Source organism: Rhinolophus sinicus, chromosome 7 (genome assembly GCF_057876585.1).
Source record: "Rhinolophus sinicus isolate RSI-liver-muscle chromosome 7, RSI-T2T, whole genome shotgun sequence".
Classification (NCBI taxonomy): Eukaryota; Metazoa; Chordata; class Mammalia; order Chiroptera; family Rhinolophidae; genus Rhinolophus; species Rhinolophus sinicus.
In genome coordinates, this window is record NC_142507.1 from 31,199,694 (window position 1) to 31,218,864 (window position 19,171).

General features: G+C 51.2%; 1 protein-coding gene across 8 annotated transcripts in view; it reads right to left on the bottom strand.

Moving 5' to 3' along the window:
• Positions 1–2,583: 2,583 nt before the first annotated feature.
• KIRREL1 (kirre like nephrin family adhesion molecule 1) overlaps positions 2,584–19,171 on the bottom strand; it is a 112,243-nt gene continuing 95,655 nt past the window's right edge. For 2 of the 8 annotated variants that reach the window (XM_074318558.2, XM_074318556.2), the window contains 13 exons: positions 18,418–18,567; positions 13,177–13,334; positions 11,120–11,270; positions 9,976–10,081; positions 9,668–9,816; positions 9,308–9,435; positions 8,458–8,632; positions 8,275–8,375; positions 6,589–6,787; positions 5,227–5,334; positions 4,913–5,052; positions 4,238–4,315; positions 3,361–3,981 (listed from right to left, as the gene is read on the bottom strand). In XM_074318558.2, coding sequence (XP_074174659.1) covers positions 3,505–3,981; positions 4,238–4,315; positions 4,913–5,052; positions 5,227–5,334; positions 6,589–6,787; positions 8,275–8,375; positions 8,458–8,632; positions 9,308–9,435; positions 9,668–9,816; positions 9,976–10,081; positions 11,120–11,270; positions 13,177–13,334; positions 18,418–18,567 — 2,120 coding nt within the window. In that variant the 3' untranslated portion in view covers positions 3,361–3,504. Of the gene's footprint in view, positions 3,982–4,237; positions 4,316–4,912; positions 5,053–5,226; positions 5,335–6,588; positions 6,788–8,274; positions 8,376–8,457; positions 8,633–9,307; positions 9,436–9,667; positions 9,817–9,975; positions 10,082–11,119; positions 11,271–13,176; positions 13,335–18,417; positions 18,568–19,171 lie in introns of all 8 variants that reach the window. The other 6 variants (XM_019751283.3, XM_019751282.3, XM_074318557.2 and 3 more) reach the window with 6 other exon arrangements.

The window sequence follows — 19,171 nt, forward strand, 5'->3', positions numbered from 1 at the left end:
TTAGAAAGAGGCTGGCCTCCATGAAAGGAGGAGAAGGGAATGGGATATTTAAATGCTAATTTTATAGCCTCTTCACAAAATTAAATGTCTTTCCAATTACATCCCTGGGTATGTGCACTTCAAAGACATAAACAATGGCTCACCCAGAATCACAAGACCCTCTTCAAGATCCAGAATTTATGTCAGAACTGCTGGGTCCATCTTCCGTCTACCAGCTGCCCTTCCTACCTGCTCGTTCACAAAGGGGTCAGCTGTACTGACACCTTGCCCTCTGGCTCAAGACACCTTAGCCTGCAGTCTTCACCTTGTAAGTGATCCCTTACACTTACAGGGGCCAGGAAAACACTCCCAAAGACTTGGGTGGCTGGTAGTTACACCCATTTTTCCCCACAGAGGAAGTTGCCTGAAACCTGGATACACAGTGAAGGAGTTACTATGCCCTGCCCTGGCTATAGACACCTTTGCAAAAATGTCAGAATTCTAAGTGGGGAGTACAGTTACCCAATGTCCAAAGGATAACCCCACATCAACTTTACTGAGGTTTAGGGTATGCTTTTGTTGCTGTTTGGGGTCAAGAGGTTCCTAGTGAAAATTCATTCACAATACTTCTGACAAAATAATGAAGCCAGTGGTGAAAGCTTCTTTCAAAAGAACGTTTCAACTCCTCCATCCCTCAGCTCTGTTCGCAGCTCCTTGAAAAGGATGGCCAGACCTCTCCACCTCACCAAATAAATACAAAAAGAGCAGAATAATTCTAGTTTGTGCAACCCTTCTCTCTCATTTTACAGACCAGAAAGTCAGGGGTAATGAAGAGGTTAGGCTGTTACTCAGTAAATGACAGCTTCCGAATGGGGTCCCAGTTCTCCTGACTTCTAGCCCCTTAACCAAAACAAGATAGTCAAAGGTGGTCAGGACCTTTGTGGTCAGGATTTGACCACATCAAGTACTGAGGCACCCTACTAAAGACCTCTAGCTTTAGACAACAAAGCTCTATGTTCAAGGGTACCTTCCCATTCTCCAGAAAAGTGGTTCCATTTGGTGTAACAGGCAGGTCTCAATTCAGATTCTGATCTGACCAGAGTGCCAGTTGCAGCGGACAGAGATGGCTTTGGTGGCTGATGTCTTCCTATGTCCTGCAGGGCAGCACTTGCATGGTACCCAGGAGGCCCCAGTTAATGTGTTAAGTAACAGAGAACAATGAAGTAGCTCTGTATCAGGCATCAGAAAACTAATGGCCCCCTCGTCTCCATCACTTTAGCAGAATGGGCCCAGCACTTAAACCAAAAAAAAAAAAAAAAAAAAAAGAAAAAGAGGAAATAAGAGAATCTGGCCAAACCCCAAACAAATTTTGTTTTGTTTTTAATATTCCTGTTCAAAAAGCCACCATCTTTAGATTTTAACTGTTTGCATTACCAATGGCTCCTGGTTTCTGTGAAAATAATCAAAATATGCATGAATTTGTGTGCCGAGGAACCAGTGTCTTGGACTTGCCTTCTCACTGAGCTCACATAAAAGGACTGCACAGGAAGCTGTTAGCTTCCAGGGCTCAAATATGGCTGGGAGCCTGGATCATGTCTCAGGAAGGTTGTGCACGCGGCTTGCCCCTGCTGAAATGGAGGATGATGCAGAGGCAGCTGGCTGCAAGGCTGAAACTGGAGCTTTCTTCCCCGGCATAAGCTGATTCCTACCAGCAGGGGGATGACAGAGAATGTCACCCCACAGACCCATCTGCAAGGGCTGTGATGGCCCATGGCTGATGAGCATGTAATTCATTAAAGCAAACATGACTAATGAATGGTGATCGCAAGAAAGGGCGATGTGCATTCTGGGCATTGCATGGGAGGCCCTGACCATCCAGTCTGGGCTGAGTGAGTCAGGAGCACACTCAACTCTGCTTCTTGGAAAGGGGAGGCCAGACAGAGGTATGGGTTCTCTTTGGAGTGCTGGTTCTCTTTGGTTAGCAGGTGGTGTCTAAAAAGGGCCATGTGGAATGTGTGCGTGCATGGGGGGGGGGGCAGTGGCAGCACTGGACACAGCTGAAGACAGTGCCCTCTGCACCACCTTACCCTGTCTGCTCTTCCTCTTACCAGGCCCCCTTCCTCTCCAGGTCACGTCACCTCTCTGTCCCCTAAACTCTGCAAAACTTGACAGCATGTCTGAGGCTCACAATACTTGCTCCCTGCACAGCTACCCACACATGGTCAACCAGAGCTCAAGGCACTGAAAGTGGAAGGAGGAATATGATTGGTCCAAGAAAAAAAAAAAAGACAATCAATCAAAACCTATCTAAGGAGAACATCTCCCACACTCCCTGGAAAGTGGCCTCTAACCAGCTGTGGCTCTAGGGTTGGACAAGGTGTCTGAGAGCCAGGTCCTCTCCCTAAGCTTGTTAGAGCCCACCTGCAAGACAAGTCTCACCACCTGAATGTTTAAAAGTGGATTCAAAGTGCTTCGAGATCGAAAAAGTGATGGAAAGTGTTAGGAATCTGGTGGAGAAGAACAGATGCCCCTTTCCTTTCCACTGGGACTGGTATTTGGGTGGGAGAATCCCTACAGCTTTATTTATTTATTTTCCAACTGAGGTTTTCTTTTTTCTTTTTTTTTTTTTTCGTCTTTGAAAAATAGGTTATAATACACATACTCTCACCCTCCAGGCAGGCTCAAGAGTCCAAGCAAGGAAGTGGGGCAGGTTGGGAAGAAGGGGGCTTGGGTGGGCTCCCCCTAGTGTGGGTTCTGGAAACTGCTAGGTAGCACATAGCGGTCTTGCTGATGAATCAGGACACCATGGTTCCTGACTTTTCCTTTCTCCATCATGACCCCCTGACTTATCTGGCTAGTCCATCATAGAGGAGAAGGAAAGGGGGCAGCGCTACTGGAGACACCTGGATCTCTCTGCAGGCTTACAGACAGGTGTCCAGCCAGGATGACTGGTATTTTCATCTCAGCTGAATGATGACTGGACTTGAACTCAGTGGCAAAGCTATTCTGGAGACAGAGATAAAATGAACCCAAGGTCCCTTCTGCAGTCCTGAGGAAGGAGAGATGCACCAGAGTATGAATGAAGATGACAGAGGGACTGGCCAGGCCATCCTGTTTCCACCTATATGTTCCAGAGCCACTCACCCCTACACTTCATGTCCCCTAGGCCAAAGCCTGCTCGTCCCATTTATGGGAGACCAGAGCGGTGGAATAAAAAGGGAATGTTAAAAATTGCCCCCCCTGCTCTCCCCAACCTTCACTTTCCTGTCCCCATGCTGGGGCCAAGTGTGCTCACAGGTCAGAAGAGACACATCCTCCCGAAGAAGAGGGAAGGGCAGGCCCAGGAGGCTGGGGCATGCACAGAGCACCATCCTCAGGTGAGGTGTTTCCGGTCGACCTGCTCCCCACCTGCCACGGTGGGAGGAGGAAGGCTGGTTGGGGACAGGAGCAATGAGCAACGCCCCTGAATATCAGGGAACATTTTCTCCTCTGCTCCGCAGAGACGCCCCAGCCAGGTTCTGGCCCCTACACGTGAGTCTGCATGCGCTGCTGGAAGCGCTGGCCATAGTCTGAGTGCTGGGACGTGTAAGAGAACCGAGTGGCAGTGGTGTACTTGCCAATGGGGTCATATGCCTCGAATGGGGTCCGCTCCAGGCCAGAGGGTGGTGCCTGGGGGTAGCCCAGTCGGTAGGTGGGGTACCCGGCTGCCCCGGGGAAGGGATGGGAACTGAACTTCTCATAGTTCTCGTAGGACAGCTGGCTGGTTGTGTCAGTGCCAGCTGGGGCAGCAGGGCCAGGGGCTGTGGGCTCAGGACCATAGTCGGAGGCTGGGGCCCGGCTGTAGGTGTTGAGCTGCGCATAGCCGCTGGAGTGAGAGAGACGGGAAGAGGGGCGGCCGTCGAAGCGGGCAGGACCAGGGGCACGGTAATCAGCATAGAGTACTGCCCTGGAAGATGGGCGGTCTTCGTGGGCACGTACATTGTAGTAGCCATTGGTGGGGTCCTGGGGGCAATGAGAGAAGATGATGGAGGAGGGAGTTCCCTCTTGGGGGGGGGGGGATCAAACCTTGCCATCGTCCTGGGGCCTCCTCCTCGGGCTCTGCCCTGTGTCCCCAGTGAATACCTATCCACCTCCTCTGCTCTTTCAAGAAACCTCCTGACCATCCCTCCGCAAACTGCCCTCCCCTCTGCCCTCAGGCCCTGGGAACCCTCTGCTCCCCCCCGGTCGTCATGCCCTTGTCCCCTTCCCACGTTCCCACCTTCATCTCATATTCCTCCCGGGTGTCGATGGTGTCACAGCGCAGGTCCTGCTTCAGGTCCACGTCATCCTTAAAGGACTGTGGGGCAGTGTTGAGTGGCATTAGGACATGGAGGGCCTGCTCTTGTCCCCCCTGCCAAACCCCTCCCCACAACCAGAGGCCATCTACTAACAGGAGGGTGTGGGATCACGGGCAGGCTCAAGTTCCGTATCCTCTCCCAGCAGAGACGCTGTGATGTGGTGGGAGGAGGCCAGAGACCTGGGGTCTAACACCAATTTTGTCGCTAACACACAATGTGACCTTGAGTATGCCACTGCCTCTCTCTGGGACTCAGCAATGAGGCAGTTGGATGAGAAAACTTCTAGGGATTTCCAATTCTGACACTGGGGGGGGGGGTTGTCAAGAATGGGGCAAAGGCCTATGGGGGGGCCCCACCTTCCTATCCTCTGCTGGCGGGAAACCAGCCTGGGAGTGTGCTCAAGTGTGTGTGCATGTGCGCACGTGTCAGTGTGTCTGCACGTGTGCTTATGTGAACATGTGCATGTGCACATCTGGCAGGACTAAGGTAAGCCAACCGAGGGAGCAGCGAGTAACAGTGGTTATTAGAAAGCTGGGGTGGGGCCAGTCCCAAGAGTATAAAGAAGGGAGTGGGCCAGGGAGGAACAGGACCCTCACCGAGTAGATGGCTTTCATGACTCGAGTCGCTGTGGAGATGCTGGAGGTATCATCCTCCCGGTCAGAATGTACTGTGAGTGGCTCGCGGTTCACTGTCTCCACCTTGATGTCCAGTTTCCTCAGGGTCACGTCCTTGCGACCTGGGTCAGGGAAAGACAGCTTGGACACTTTCTGCCAGCCTCTACAGTGGCTGTTTCTGTACCCACCTGGCCTGGGAAATGCAAATGTCACCCTCCTGGGCCCCGGAGGCGCTGCCTCCTGGGGGCCCTGGAAGAAGTGGGGGGCGGGTGGTGGCCCACGGGGCCCATACTCACTGCCTTTGCGGCGCCGGTAGAGGAAGAACACCAAGGTGATGAAGAAGAAGGTGAGCAGAATGCCCGCGCCGATGGTGGCCCCAGCGATGATTCCCACGGGCAACACCTCTTCAGATGAGGAAGAAAAGGAGGAGGTAAGGAAGGAGCCACCCCGGGTTCTGAGCTCAGTACTGGCTGAAGGCCAGGCTGTCCACAAGGCCAGAAATTCCACTAGCATCCCTGGATTGGGTACAGGTTTGGTTTAAGTCAATGGGACTTGAGAGGAAAGTCTGCATTGTGTTTGGGTTTAGGCCTGAGCTTCAGCTAGATCAGAGTTGGGGGGCGGGGTGTCACATCTCATCCTGGCAGTTTGGGCATCAACTTGACCTTGGCCTTAGTGATCCATCTGTCCCACTCCTGCAGCCCACCTTGCTGTGAGGCTTGGTCTCTCCTTCCTGGGCTGGGCTCTCGTCTGAGGTCAGCTGTCTCCAAACTCTACAGTTTGCCATGTGTGCTCTGACCACTTTTATCACCTGTCCCACCACTGTGATGGCTCCATCTGCACCACCCACCCAAGGATTAAACAGTCCTCCTTGGTTGCTCCTTCTCCCCAGAGCTGAGAACGACCTGGGACTCTTGCCTCCAGCTCTCTCTCCCTTTCTGGATGGATCAGATCTGTGTAAGGCTCTTCCCCTCCAGAAAGCCTTGCCTGCTAAGCACCGTCTTATTCTGTCTACTGCCTTCTTCTATACCACCTCCTTTGCTGGCACCCTCAGCTAAGACAGAACTGAATGGATCCCCAATTATTTCCCCGTATCTCCCATGTCAAATGCCTAGTTAAGAAAAAAAAAGTCTTCTCTCTCTTCAGACTTGGAAGCTTCCAAAAAAGTCATACTAGAAGTGTCTTAGGGGAGGGAACATGTGTCTCCTATCAGATTAAGGATTCTTGGAGAGGTGGAGAACCAAACCTTACTGGGCACCTATTATAGGCCAGGTATTTTATAAATATTCTCTCATGGAATCCTCATACCATCCCAACGATGTGGGTAGTGTTATTCCCTTCCACAGATCATTTGACATTTCTCCATCTGAAGTCATTTGCTGCCACTCTATAAATTCCTCTTGAAACTAAAGTTCCTTGAGGGCAGAGACTCTGTCTTATTCACATTGGTCTCTGCAGCCCCTAGTGCAGGGCCTGGCATATAGCAGATGCTCAATAAGCATTTAAAAGTGAGTGGATTTCCCCAGCGGAGCAACAAGGCCAGGTTCTGGTGGGGAGGCCCAAGACACAGTTGTCTCCCTCTGGGCCTGGCCCTGGGAAAGAAGAGGGAGCTGGATCCCCAGCTGCCCTGGGCCCTGGCTGTCAGCCAACACTGCTGTCACCTCGCTCTTCCAGCTGGATGATGGCCGTGCCTGGCCCGAAGCTATTCCAGGCAGTGCAGTTGTAGTGGGTCTGAAAGTCGGCCTCCATGACGTTGTTGATGGTGAGCGTAGACAGCACCCCACTACCTGAGTTGGTCCTCTCCACCGTGTAGCGTTCCAGAGTCCCCACCTCCAGGAAGTTCTCCTTCCATGCCCATGCCTGGGGTGAGAAAGGCAGGAAGGGGTAAGGCAGGGGCAGATGGCAGGGACACCTGACCCACCTTCAAGGCATCCTTACCCCATGTGCCCTGTGTACCCCTAAGACCAGCCCAACACACCCTGCAACAAACCTAAGTCACACGTGCTGCTTCAAATCTTAGTGTCGAACCTCCAGTCTAGGAGAAACAGTGGCTCCCAAACATGACTGAGACATATGTCAGGAACATTCAAACATGTCTAGGACATTCTTTAAAGTGACAATTCTCGGGGGCTTATCTCCTAAATAGAAATCTCCTGGGGAGAGGTCCAGGAATCTCTATTTTTATAAGGATCCTACGTGATGTGGGTGCAGCTGACCCAATGAACCGGCATTTAGAAACCCCCTATGTTGTAGAAAATATCCTGGATGAGGGAGTCAAGAACACTGGGCTGAAGTCCTGGTACTCCCCTTGAGTCCCTGTGTGGCCTCCCTTCCCTTCTCTGGGCCTCAGTTTCCTCATCTGTAAAGTGAGAGGAACAGGCTAGACAATACTCAAGTTTTCTTCCATATTCCTCAATCTTCAACCTTATCTTTAGCCAACCTAAATCTAGCCCCACACGAACCCGCCCAACTGGCTCTGGAAACCCAGCCACAGACTCTCATAATGGGGAGGAGTTATTACCAGAGAGGGGTGTCCCAGGGTACTTCAGCCCTGGCCTCCTGGGGGGCAGCCCCCACTTTGTGTCCCTTCCCTCTGTGTAAAGCCCGAGGGGTGGATAGTGGCTGAGAACTGGCACCTTTCCAGAATCAGTCCTCCCTGCTCTGCAAGCAAAGCCCCCAGAAGCCAAGCCACCTGCTGCCCGGGCAGCCGTGGTAATGAAGTATCCCTGGGCAGCCCTGGAGTTAGCCAAATGGTCATTAAATGTGATGAGGGGTGTGACGATTAATGGTTATGGAAGGAATTAATGGCTCATGGTGTGGGGGAGAGGGGAGAGGAGTGAGGGACGGGGTGAGGGAGCTGGTTGAGGAGGAAGGCAGAAGGGAGGGGAGTGCCATGTGGGATGGGGTGGGAAGGAGAGCTGACAAGGCAGGACTGAGAGGAAAAGGGAAGGGGAGAAACCAAGGGAAAGATCAGAAGGAAAGGGAGGGACATGAGGAAGAAGAGAGTGTAAGAGTGGTAGCCAAGGGGAACTAACAATGAATTCAGTGAGGAGCTCCCCTGGGCCTTACACACCTGCTGTCACAATTACATCTCATAGCACCTCTTAGGGTAGGAGCACTGCACCCATTTTATGGATGAGGATATTGAGGTTCAATGCACTAAGTAATTTTTTCAGGGTCACACAATAAGTAAGAGGGGAGGTGGCATTTGAGTGGGGAAAGGGACAGAGAGACAGAAAGTTGGAGGATTGGAAGTAGAGACAAGTAGGAACATAGACAAAGAAAGTGTAGAGTAGAGAAGCAGGAGGCTGGCCATGCTCATGCCCTATGCCAATCCCAGCGCTCACAATGCGGTCTGGGGGCGGCGTGCTCCCGATGAAACACTCCACCTTGCCACCGTCACCCCTAACAGCATATTGCACCGCCTCACTGGAGATAATGGGGGGCCCTGCAAGCAGAAGAGGGAGTCAGGGTCAGCTGGAATTTACAATGCCTGCCCACCCAGGCCCAGTCCCTCTTAGAACACTCACCATTGACATAAAGTGGCACATCCCGCTCAGCCACTCCGATCCGAGGCACGATGGCCCGGCAGGTGTAGGTGCCGGCATCTGCCTGGGTCACAGACTTCAACAGTAGCTGGTTACTGTTACTCAGGACCTGGGCAGAGAGAGCAGCCTCGGGTGGGGAGCCAGGAGGCCTGGGCCCCTAGGTTCATGTGGGCCCCGCATGGGAGGCATTGGAAAGAAAGCAGGAAGGGCCGCAAGTGAATTCCCAGAAGGGAAATGGGGTCCCAAGTCTGTCTGGTCCCTCTCTTGACTCTAAATAGGTTGGCATTTAAACACACCATCTCTGCACACAGACTGGGGGCAGAGATGGGTGGGTCAGAGGGCAGGTGAGGCTGTGGTCATTTCACAGAGGATGCAGCCTCTTCAGATGATCTGCTCTAGTGGATGTTTCACTCTGAAATCCTTCTTCCTGAAATTTTGGCCCAAAGTATTTAATGCAGGTCTCCACAGTGCTAAAGAATTCAACCTTCTCTTCTCTAGTGACCCATTCTAGGTCCCCTATCTTCCCATGTAGCATTTATTCACCACATTTTTTTGCAATCCCTCTCAGGCCCTCTTCCTCCTCCTACACATAGGTCAGCGTGTCCCTCCCACTGCCACTGAACTGGCCAGCTGTTCTGTGAGGAGGGTGGGGGTTGATTGCAAGCACTGTCTTTCTCCTCCAAATCCCAAGACCCTAGAAATATCCCAGGTTCAACTTCAAAAATGATACCGCAATTCCTTTGCTCCCTCCCCCACTGGCGACCATGCCCTTTCCCCATTGGTGGCTGTGCCTGTTGCTCCCAACACCCAGGAGAGGCAGCAAGCGTCTTACCATGTTTGAGTCCTTTTTGGTCCAAGTAAGGGTGAGGGGGGGATTCCCCACCCAGACACAGGTGAGGGTCACATCAGAGCCAATGTCTGTGGTCGTGGGTTTAGGGTCAACTACGATCCGGGGGGCAACTGAAGTAGAAGGGAGCAGCTTGTTAGGGTCTCATTGTCATCAGGGTAAGCTCCAATCGGCCTTCTCTACCCTCTCCTGCCCTGCTACCTCCCCGTGTCTATTCTCGGTCTCCTCAGCTTCCTGGAGCCTCCCTAACTCCACCCAGAACCTTTACAGGCCCCTGCCCTCTGCCCCCACCCCATGTCCTCATCCCCGCTTTCTGTCTATGCCCCTGTACCTGCAGCTACTCACAGTGGACATTTACTAAAGTGCTGACGTTGGTGCTGCCCACTTTGTTGTGAACCTCACAGGATACAGGCTCCGTGAAGAAGGAATAATCGACATTTGTCTCATAGCGACTCTCATGGGCATCTTCAATCAAGAAGCCCCCCTTGGCCCATCTGGGGGAGGAGGAAACACGGGTCAGGGCTTGGAGCCTTCTTACCCACATCCAGTGGCACTGTCCTCCCCAGCAGCCTACTCCTGGTTTCAAAGGCCTGTCCATCACCCTCCCCACCCATCACCCTCCCCAGACTGATCCCAGTCCTTGCTCCTCGCACCTGTAGCCCAGGATCTCAGGGTTGGCTGTGGCCTGGCATGTAAAGACAACACGCTCACCCTCCTGCACAGTCTGTGGCTCAATGGACAGGGTCACCGTCGGAGGATCTGCAAAACAGGGGACAGGAAGTCAGGATCTTTTCTGTGCCTCGTTTCTTTTTCTCTCCCTAGCACATATACTCAGATACCACCACTGTGTGGGGATGGATCTGGGAATTTGAGTTTGCAGTGTACCAGTTCCAATAAATAAGCTGTCTTCCTCACCTTTACCCCACAGAGCCTCTAGGGGGCCGTCTAAGGGTGACTGACCACCAAGGATTATACCGAAGGGACAAATCAGTCAGTGGGTGTAATGGCCAACGGTGGCCACTAGGTGCCAGTGCGGGCTCGCTTGACTCACTGAAAGGGATGGGGGTGGGGTATCTCACCAATCGCTGCCCACACTCCCTCCCTGCCCAGGGCAAGGGTAATTGATTGAACACGGACCAGCTTGAATACTCCATGCTAGATGCTCTTACGTTATATCTCATTTAATGCTCACAACCCTGAGAAGCAGGTACAGGTCCACAGTCCCTTATCTGAAACCCTTGAAACGACTATGTGTTTCAGAATTTGGAATTTTTCAAATTTTAGAAGGGTACATGGTGTGCATGGACCATTTATTATGTAAAAACCCCAGTAGTGTATGGCAATACTAGTAACATACATTAATACCCATAGTAACATACGTTAATACCTTTGCAGTGCAACGTATGACTATTCGGATTAAGTGCGTTACAGAAAAGATGAGAGTTTCGGGTCAGGTTTAGCCACCAAATTACTTTTAGTTTGGAATTTTGGATAAGGGATTGTATGCCTGTATTTTATTTTGTGCACATATATAAAATTGGAAACTGAGGCTCAGAGACATTAAATCATTACGCAAAGCCACATACTGGTTTAGACCCGGGAACTGCCCAACTCATAGCCGATGCCTCTTCACCACCCTCAGTGCCCACTGGTAAAACCAGGGAATCTTCACAGGATGAGGAAAGTGAGCATCTGTCCTGGGGCCCCTGGAGGCTTCTTCTGTGCTTCTTCAAGAGTGCCCACATTCCCTTCCCCACCCCACTCCAACCCTTCAGCTCCCCTGGGGACCCTGCTCACGGTGCACATCAAGCTCGATGGAAGTCTCCTTGCCACTTGGGATGGCCTCATTCACGCTCCGGCAGGTGAAGACGCGCCCGATGTCCAGGTCTGTGGGGTTAATGAGCAGCTGGCTGATGGTGGTCTCCCTCTTCCCATCCTTCAGCAGTTCCTGGGGTGGGACAAGGGTGGTGGGAGACATGGTCCAACTTATCTCAAGGTGACCTGATTCAGAACTGGGCTTATGCTGGAGAAGCACTTTACCCTGAAATTCAGCCCCCACCACCAGACCCAACCTCTTGCTCAGGTTTTATTTTCAGTTAGTAGACTTTATTTTTTAGATAAGTTTTAACTTTATAAAAAAATTGAAAGAAACTACAGAGAATGCCCATATGCTCTCCTCCTCCACCCTACAATTCCCATTACTAACATGAGTCATTAGTGTGATACATGTGTTACAAATGATGAACGAATATTGATACATTATTAATATTGATACTAACTAAAGTCCATAGTTTGCATTAGAGTTCACTGTGTGTGTAGCACAGTTTTCCCCACGGTTTTGAGCCTCATTCCTGGAATTCTCTAAATTCAGCTTACGTCCCTCCTCTTCTGCAAAGGCTTCCTTAGCCATTGCAGCTCTCAAGACTCTCTCGTAGCCTGAACTTGTCTCGCAGGCAGTCTGTCTTACACACGGCTCTAGGCACATTCTGCCATGCCTTTTAGGCATCATGTCTGGATATTTGCAATCTTAGGTTTCTCCTGCTAGACCATAAACTCCTTCAGGGCAGGGAAAGGACTCAGGTTCAAAAGTCTCTAACTGGCTCTGTGGTATCCAACCTGAGATCCCTAACTATGGTCAAAGGAACCCTAGGGCTGTTTCCTTATTGCAAACTGCCAAAGGCAAACCATACTATTAGCCAAAGTAAGGCCTGCACCTTGACAGCAATATACATATCTCTCCTGGGTCACAGGAGAACCGGCCCAGTGCAGTAACAGCGGCTCCCTTGTGCTGCTTTGCAGCGCCAAGGTCTTTAAGTAAGGAATATTAAAAAAGAGGGGTGGACGACTAGTGGCCATTAACAAATCAGCTTGCTTGGTTGCCAGAGTATTTCAATACATGTAATCCTAGAGGAGAAAAATAAGAGAGTTCTTGGTGGTGAAAAAGTTAAGCACCACCGAGGCCAAACTCTCATTTGTCAAATGGTGAAACTAAAGCCAGAGAGAAGTGAATGGTCCAAGGTGTCAAGGGCAGAGCTAATCCAGGTTTGCTCTGGGGCCACCCTCTAAGGCACACAGGTGAGTGACATTTTGGGGAAACACTACAATGAAAAGTGTATCTTGCTGCACATAGTAAAGGACTGGGTACACATATGTTTAAAAGCCCCCAGACGACAGAAGGAATGCCAAACAGGAGATCTGGATTCTGATCCATCTCCACTATCAACTTTGCCATGTGATTCTGGGCAAATCACGTGATGTCTTTCTCTGCCACACCTCTTCATCTATGAAATGTATACAATGATCCCTGCCTCCCCGGCCTCTTAGTTGGGCCGACTGAAGAAATGTGCCAACTAGAGGATGAGGGAAGGAGGTCAAGGTGCTCAATAGAGAGAGCACTGTCTGTACCTGTACCCAGGTACAAACCCCAGCTCTGTGCATGCCAGCTGTGTGACCTGGGGCAAGTCACTCAACTTCTCTGACCATCAGTTTCCTCATTGTGAGTTGGAAATAACCCCTATCTTATGAAGCTCCTGTCAGGATTAAGAGACACTGTCCACAAAGAGCTTGGCATACATAGTGCCTGGCACACAGTAGGTGCTTCATCCACATAGCTATTATTACTATTATTCTTGGTCTCCGCTCAACTACTGAATAGTATTGTGAACCTGGGAGTTCACTTCTCTTCTCTGGGCCTCAGTCTTCCTAACTGTATAATGAGAGGGTTGGACCAGATCACCTCTAAGGCCTCTTCTCTCATCTGCAGCCCCCTGAGTCTGTGGTCAGACCCAAGTGGGAAAGGAAAGGTGATCTGGGATAAGGACCAAGAGGAGCTGGAGGAGCAGGCAGGGTCTCACCGTGCTGGCCACAGCGCCCTCCTGCTGCGTCCCGTCCCTGAACCAGATGATGGTGGCAGCAGGCTTGGCATTGAAGGCTCGGCACGTGAGGTTGTGGGGGGTGCCTGCCTGTAGCAGAAGCACAGGACCTCCATCAATCCTGGTGTCTTCCGGGGGGACTGTGGGGCAGAGCAAAGGAAAGTCAGTCCAGGGTTCAGACAACACTACCCTGATGACCAAAACCCCTGTCTCTGAAGGCATTCTTCCCTCCTCACGCCCACTCCTGGGTGAGGCGGTGCCACCCTTATTCCCCAATATAGTCATTTTATCTGTGCTCCTGTGGGGGCTTAACCCAAGGCCCTCAACAGCCTGTACCATATTCTGGTACTATATCCCTTGCCATTGCTCAAGGATACATACAGATAAGGGGAATGGCCTCAAATTAGGAAAGTGCTAGACTATCTCAGTCAGGGTTTGAGTACAGCTCATACCTTGGAGGGCCTGGCACAGAAAGGTGGCTACCTCCGTGGAGCTGCTTCCATTCATTCTCTCCTGCCTGCTCCTCTGCCCTGGAGCAGCCAGATGGGTGGGTCCATTATAGCAGCCTCCTAAATGGACTCTTTGACTCTAGTCCCTGCTGGCTCCAACTCATCCATCACTGCTGGCAGGTTATTTTCTCTATAGCACAGCTAAGACTGACACTGCCCTGTTCGGACACCTTCTATGGCTACCAACTACCATGAGCATGAGTTCCAAGCACCTCAGCCTGCTGTTCAGGGCTCCTTAGGCCAAGTCCTGCACTCTCATCACCTCGTCTTTGCTTCTGCTCTTCTTTCCCTCAGAGTTCCTGTTGAAGTGCTACCCATCCTGTTTGCATCCCAGTGGCTGCACAAGGCCTTCCAGGCCACGCCACGCCCCCCTTCAAACCACCACCTGTGTCCAGGCAAGTCACTCAGAGCTCCTCACACCATGTACCTTGTGTTTGGGTTACTCATGGTGATTAGCCACACCTCCTCGCCCCCCCACTTCCCACACCCCGCCACCAAACCGTTATTCCCGGAAAAGCAGGGACCCTGCCTCACTAATATTTACAGTCTCCAGTGCCCAGAATGTGAGCAAAGTAGGCTCTTGTGAAGTGCTGAAGGAATTGAATTGCAGATGTCGAATACGAGGCAATCAGGGGGTCTCTCCCTGTCCTATCCCGACAGACTTCTAAATGCTCAGGTGAACCAGACTGTAAGTTCCCTGAGGGCAGAGGATACTTCTTACTTTCTCTTAAAGCCCCAGTGACTAGCTCAGAACTCGGTGGTGAGCATGTCCTAGGAGATATTAGCTGAATTACTGAATAAGTGATTGATGAGATAAAGGCAGACAAATTTTGATTATAATTTTTGTGGTCCACCTAGTGTTCATCAGGCTAGAAATAAGGGTTTTGTTTGTTTTGACTGGGAAAGACTCCAAGGGAACTCTTCAGAGTGAACCCTGGGAGGCCCATGGAGTACAGTGGTGGGGAGGGCTGTCCTAAAGTTTATGAAATGATGGTCTCCACTCTGGGGTTTCTAGGAGAAAGGAACTTCTTGTAGCCTGTCCCAACATTTTGCTCAACTCATGCACGCAGAGTTGTAGAATGGGAGAAGTATGACATTTAGAATCAGGCTGCCCTGGTTTTAAATCCTGGCACCTTTATTTACCTGTCATGTGATGTTGGCTGAGTCTCTCAAGCCACTGAGTCTGTTTCTTCAACAGAGACATAACAGTGCCTGCCCACGGGGCCCTCATGAAGGTCAGATGAGGTATCACATATGGATTGTAGCGTGGGGCATGGGTGATGTGTGGAATGTGTTTGCTTTACTGCTTGGACAAGAACCATCAGTGTCTCCAACTTCTGGCTAGTGAATCATCCACTGAATCCCTGGCTCCTCCTCTTTGCTCACTGGTGCACCTGGTTCCAGTGCCAGATGAGTGCAGATTTGGAAATGGGATGGGAAGGAGAGAAAGGTGGAAAGACTTGGATGAAGAGCTGCCAGTCAGGGTCTCCTGGTGCACCTGGGACCCTCAAGATCATGCCTTGCTGGCACACCCAGGAGGAATGTCCTGGATGAGCAGAGGCCTTGTGCTTCTACGGGGGGCTGGGAGGATGAAGGGATACCATATCCAGACACAAGAAATCCCTCCTGCGGGCAGGCTTCTCTTCCCATCAGCTCTCCCTTCATGGGTAAGCTTGGTCCTTTCCCTTTGTTCAGGGAAAGACCGTCCCATCCGTCGCCTCTGTCATCAGTCCACCTTTCTTTCCATGTCTGGGGCAAAGGAAAATAGGCTGTTGAGGTGTCTGCTCAGCCATCAGTTGGACAGCATGTTTCCATGTGTATGTCCATGAACAAATTTTATGGTTTGTGACAAATTTGCATATCAATATGTGCATGTATCTGTGGCCTCAGTTTCCTTGTTTGTAAAATTTCAACAAGAACATGAACACCCATTTCCCAGGGTTGTAATTGTGAAGGGGAAATGAGATCCGGGATATAAGGACATGTGTGAACTGTAATGCAATCGACAATGTTTCTACTACTCACTGAATGGTCACCAAGTGTCAGCCAAAGTGCCTTGTGTATATGATGTCACTTAATCCTCACCATCAAGTATATTTCATTAATCCTTTCATGATAAATACCATTAATCCCAATTTATGGATAAGGTACTGAGGCTCAGGGAGTTTAAGCAAATGTGCTCACAGACAGGGCTACTGACCCTAGACTATGCTTCTCACTGCTGCACTCAAGTTGTTATCACTGTGAATAATGAGGGAGCTGCAGGTCTGTAGATCTATATTATGTCTGTGTCTGAGGGGGGGTGGGAGGCAGCTTGTTAAAGTCCTGCTGCAGGAAGAATGAAAGGTTATTCTGTGAAGAAGCCTAGCCTAGGGTGGGGGTTGGAGGCATATAGCTGCTGGTGGGCAGAGCTGATCAAGCTGGCTCTGTGCAGTAAGGCTGATATTGGGCACTGGACACAGCCCACTTTTGACTCTGCCCTGCCCAGTAAGTGGGCTCTGGACTACCATGAGCAAAAGCTCTGTGTATGAAAGTAAATGGGAAGATGTGACAAATGTCCTGCCTCATTATTGTGTCCTCAAGGCTGCAGGTGGCAGGTAGTTTGAGAATTCAAGAGAGACAAGGAAGGGAAAGAAGCGGTCAGACTAATCTTTCATCTCTTTTATTTTTGGGGCCTTTCCTTGCTCCCCTCGTCCGCCCAAATAGGCTACAAAGGCCCACACCCTTAACACCAACCATGCAGTCAAAACAAGACAGTCAGCTCCCTCACTGATGCGGCTCTCCCTAATTGACTTGCAAGCTTTTTAACAAGATATGCTTCAATCTGCGGTTCCCATTTATATTCTCTTCTTCTAGGAAGCCTTCCTTGATTGAACCAAGCCACTGGACACCATCATAAGCCCTGTTCCTACAATACCTAGGGGCTTGGTTGGCCTTTCTTCATTTCTCTTTATTTCTGTCTCTGTGCTTGGGTGGGAAAGGGAAAGGAAGATTATCAGGGCCTCTTTATTAGGATGGGAGTTTTCCAGGGCAGAAGTAGCACTTTCTAGCACCCAAAACAGAGACAGTTGGGGAGAGAAAAAAGAGAGGTCTCCTAAGAATCTCATGGTTCCTTTGGAGTACCTGGTCCAGCATGGTGCTCACACACACTGCAACAAGGGATGGAAGACGATGTTTGGTCTTCCCATGCCCATTCCTGGTGGTCAGTTAACTCTTGCTCTCTAGCTTCAATCCTACTCCTTGCCATTGGTAATTCTTCCCATTCTGTCCTCGCCAGAGAGGAAAAGCAAGTCATCCACTAGCCCTGAGTCCTAGTCCTTCAGGGCCTTTATAGCCAATGAAATTGGCTATGGGATCCCTCCAGTCCTTAGTTATTCCGACACCTCACATTTGCCCCGACCTTCACAGTTTTACAACTCCTTGAGCAGGGAGCAGCAAAGTGGCAGTTAAGAAAAGGCTGATGTCATTTTGCCATATAACAGACAAGAAAACTAATGTCCAGAGGTTGTGACCGCTTCAGACTCTTGGGTGCAACAATGGCCCAGGTCTCCTGATCCCAGTCCAGGCCTCTCCCTGCCACACTTAGAAGACTTGTCATGTTCCCCTGCCCATGTGAAAAACTTCCTTGTGTCCAAGTTCACTCATATCAGCTCCGCTTCCTCCCATCCATCCTGGGGGCTTCCCCCACTTCAACGATTTCTGGTTAGGGGAGGAAAAAGAGAGGGAGCAGGACAGATCAAATGGAGGCAGGAAAAAAGAGAGGGTTGATAACAAAAGAGAAGAGAGAGGGTCACAGGCAGACAGAGCCAGAGACAGAAAGCAAAACAGAGGTGGAGGCCTAGGGAGAGCCCCTGAGCTTGAGGGAGACAGAAAGACTGATAGAGCCAGAGGTCCAGCAAGAGAGGCCCAATAGAGGCAGGGGGCGTGTTAGAGCTGGCTTCATTCCTGTACTATGTGCAGGAGAACCCCTTCATTATGCAAATGGCTTTGGTTGTTACCATAGAGGGACATCTGCTCTGTGCCCCTTGGGCAGCTGCTGAGAGACGTGCTTTCCTCCAGGGCCCCTTCCAGACGCAGCCAGAACCCCACCGCCCCAGTCCTCAGCTCTCAGCCCATTCCTTCCAGCCCTGTTTCCCAGTTCTCTGAGGAGGCTTCCAGGTGAATGTGAGGGGGAGGGGTGAGCGCTGAGGGAGGAAAGGAAGCAGCAAAGGGGAGGAGGAAGGGCTGAGTGAGGAGGAAAAGGAGCAAAAGGGGCAGTTTCTGAGGCAGCCAAGTGGGAGAGAGAAAGGAAAAAGCTCCCTCACCAACAAGTCTGTCTGCCAGGAGAGGCTGGGAAAGCGAGAGCTGGGTCTCTGTCATCCCAATACTCTTCTGCTCTGGTGGGGAAAGCTTTATGTCCAGAAGGCACAGCCAGCCCTTGAGTGGCCTGAGCACAGGATGCCAGACCTCACCCACCCCACATGTCTTGCCAGTGGCTGCCCACATCTCCATTTTGCTTTCTTTAATCTGGACCTGGCTTCAGAAGTTAAAAGGAGTTGGGGAGGGAAAGCTAGGGAGATAGAGGGACAGTGAAGGCAGGCACGAGGCCAGGAACAGAGAGGGAGAAGTGTAAAATGAAAGAGGTAACTGAAGAAGGTTAAGGATTGCCAGGATGCCAAGAGAAAGAGACAGGAGGAGTGGGCTGAGAGCACTGTAAGAAGTCGAGGGCTATTACTGAGCACGGTGAGTTTTGCCCGCCGGGAGCGCAGGGCGGCCTCCGTGGCCTGACATTCATAAGAGGCATCGTCAGAGAGCTCGGCGTCTGTGATCTCCAGGTTGTACTGCCCGGCGTCTGCAGAGCCCATGACCCGGTACCGCGGCCAGGCTGCGGGAACAGAAAGGGGGAGCCCGGTGTGAGCCCCGTCCTAACCTGGAAGCCAGCCTGAAGGACCGGGAACACCCTCTGCCCACTTCTTATGCCCATGTCAGGGTCTACATCTCATTCCAGGCCAGCATTCCTCCCTCTACCCTCTCCGGGGACCCCATCCCAGTTGATGAGGATGAGGTCCCAGATGCAGACACTGTGATGTCACAACCTCCCACAGCAAGGTTGGGAGGGGCAGGAGGGGTGGTGAACAGAAGTAGGGGATGAGCAGGAGCAGATGAAATCTCCGAAGCTGTTTGCAGACAAATGTCTCTCATAATAATAGGAAATAAAGAGGAAAAAAAATTAAAGGCAGACAGTAGGGAGAAAGGAGAGGGAGAGAAGAGGAGGTGCGTGGGTGCTAGGAAATACAGGGCATTGCAGCACAGACATGAGCTCACTGGGGACTACAGGGAAGCCCAAGGCTCACAGGGCAAGGGAGGAATGGATGAGGCCCAACTCCCTCAAGGAGGCCCTAAACCAAAGATTTCTGTTAGCTGCAGAAGCTGTAGCTGTGGCATGTGGGATTCAACCTCTGGCCCTTGCGATCTAGTCTCCCTTGCCC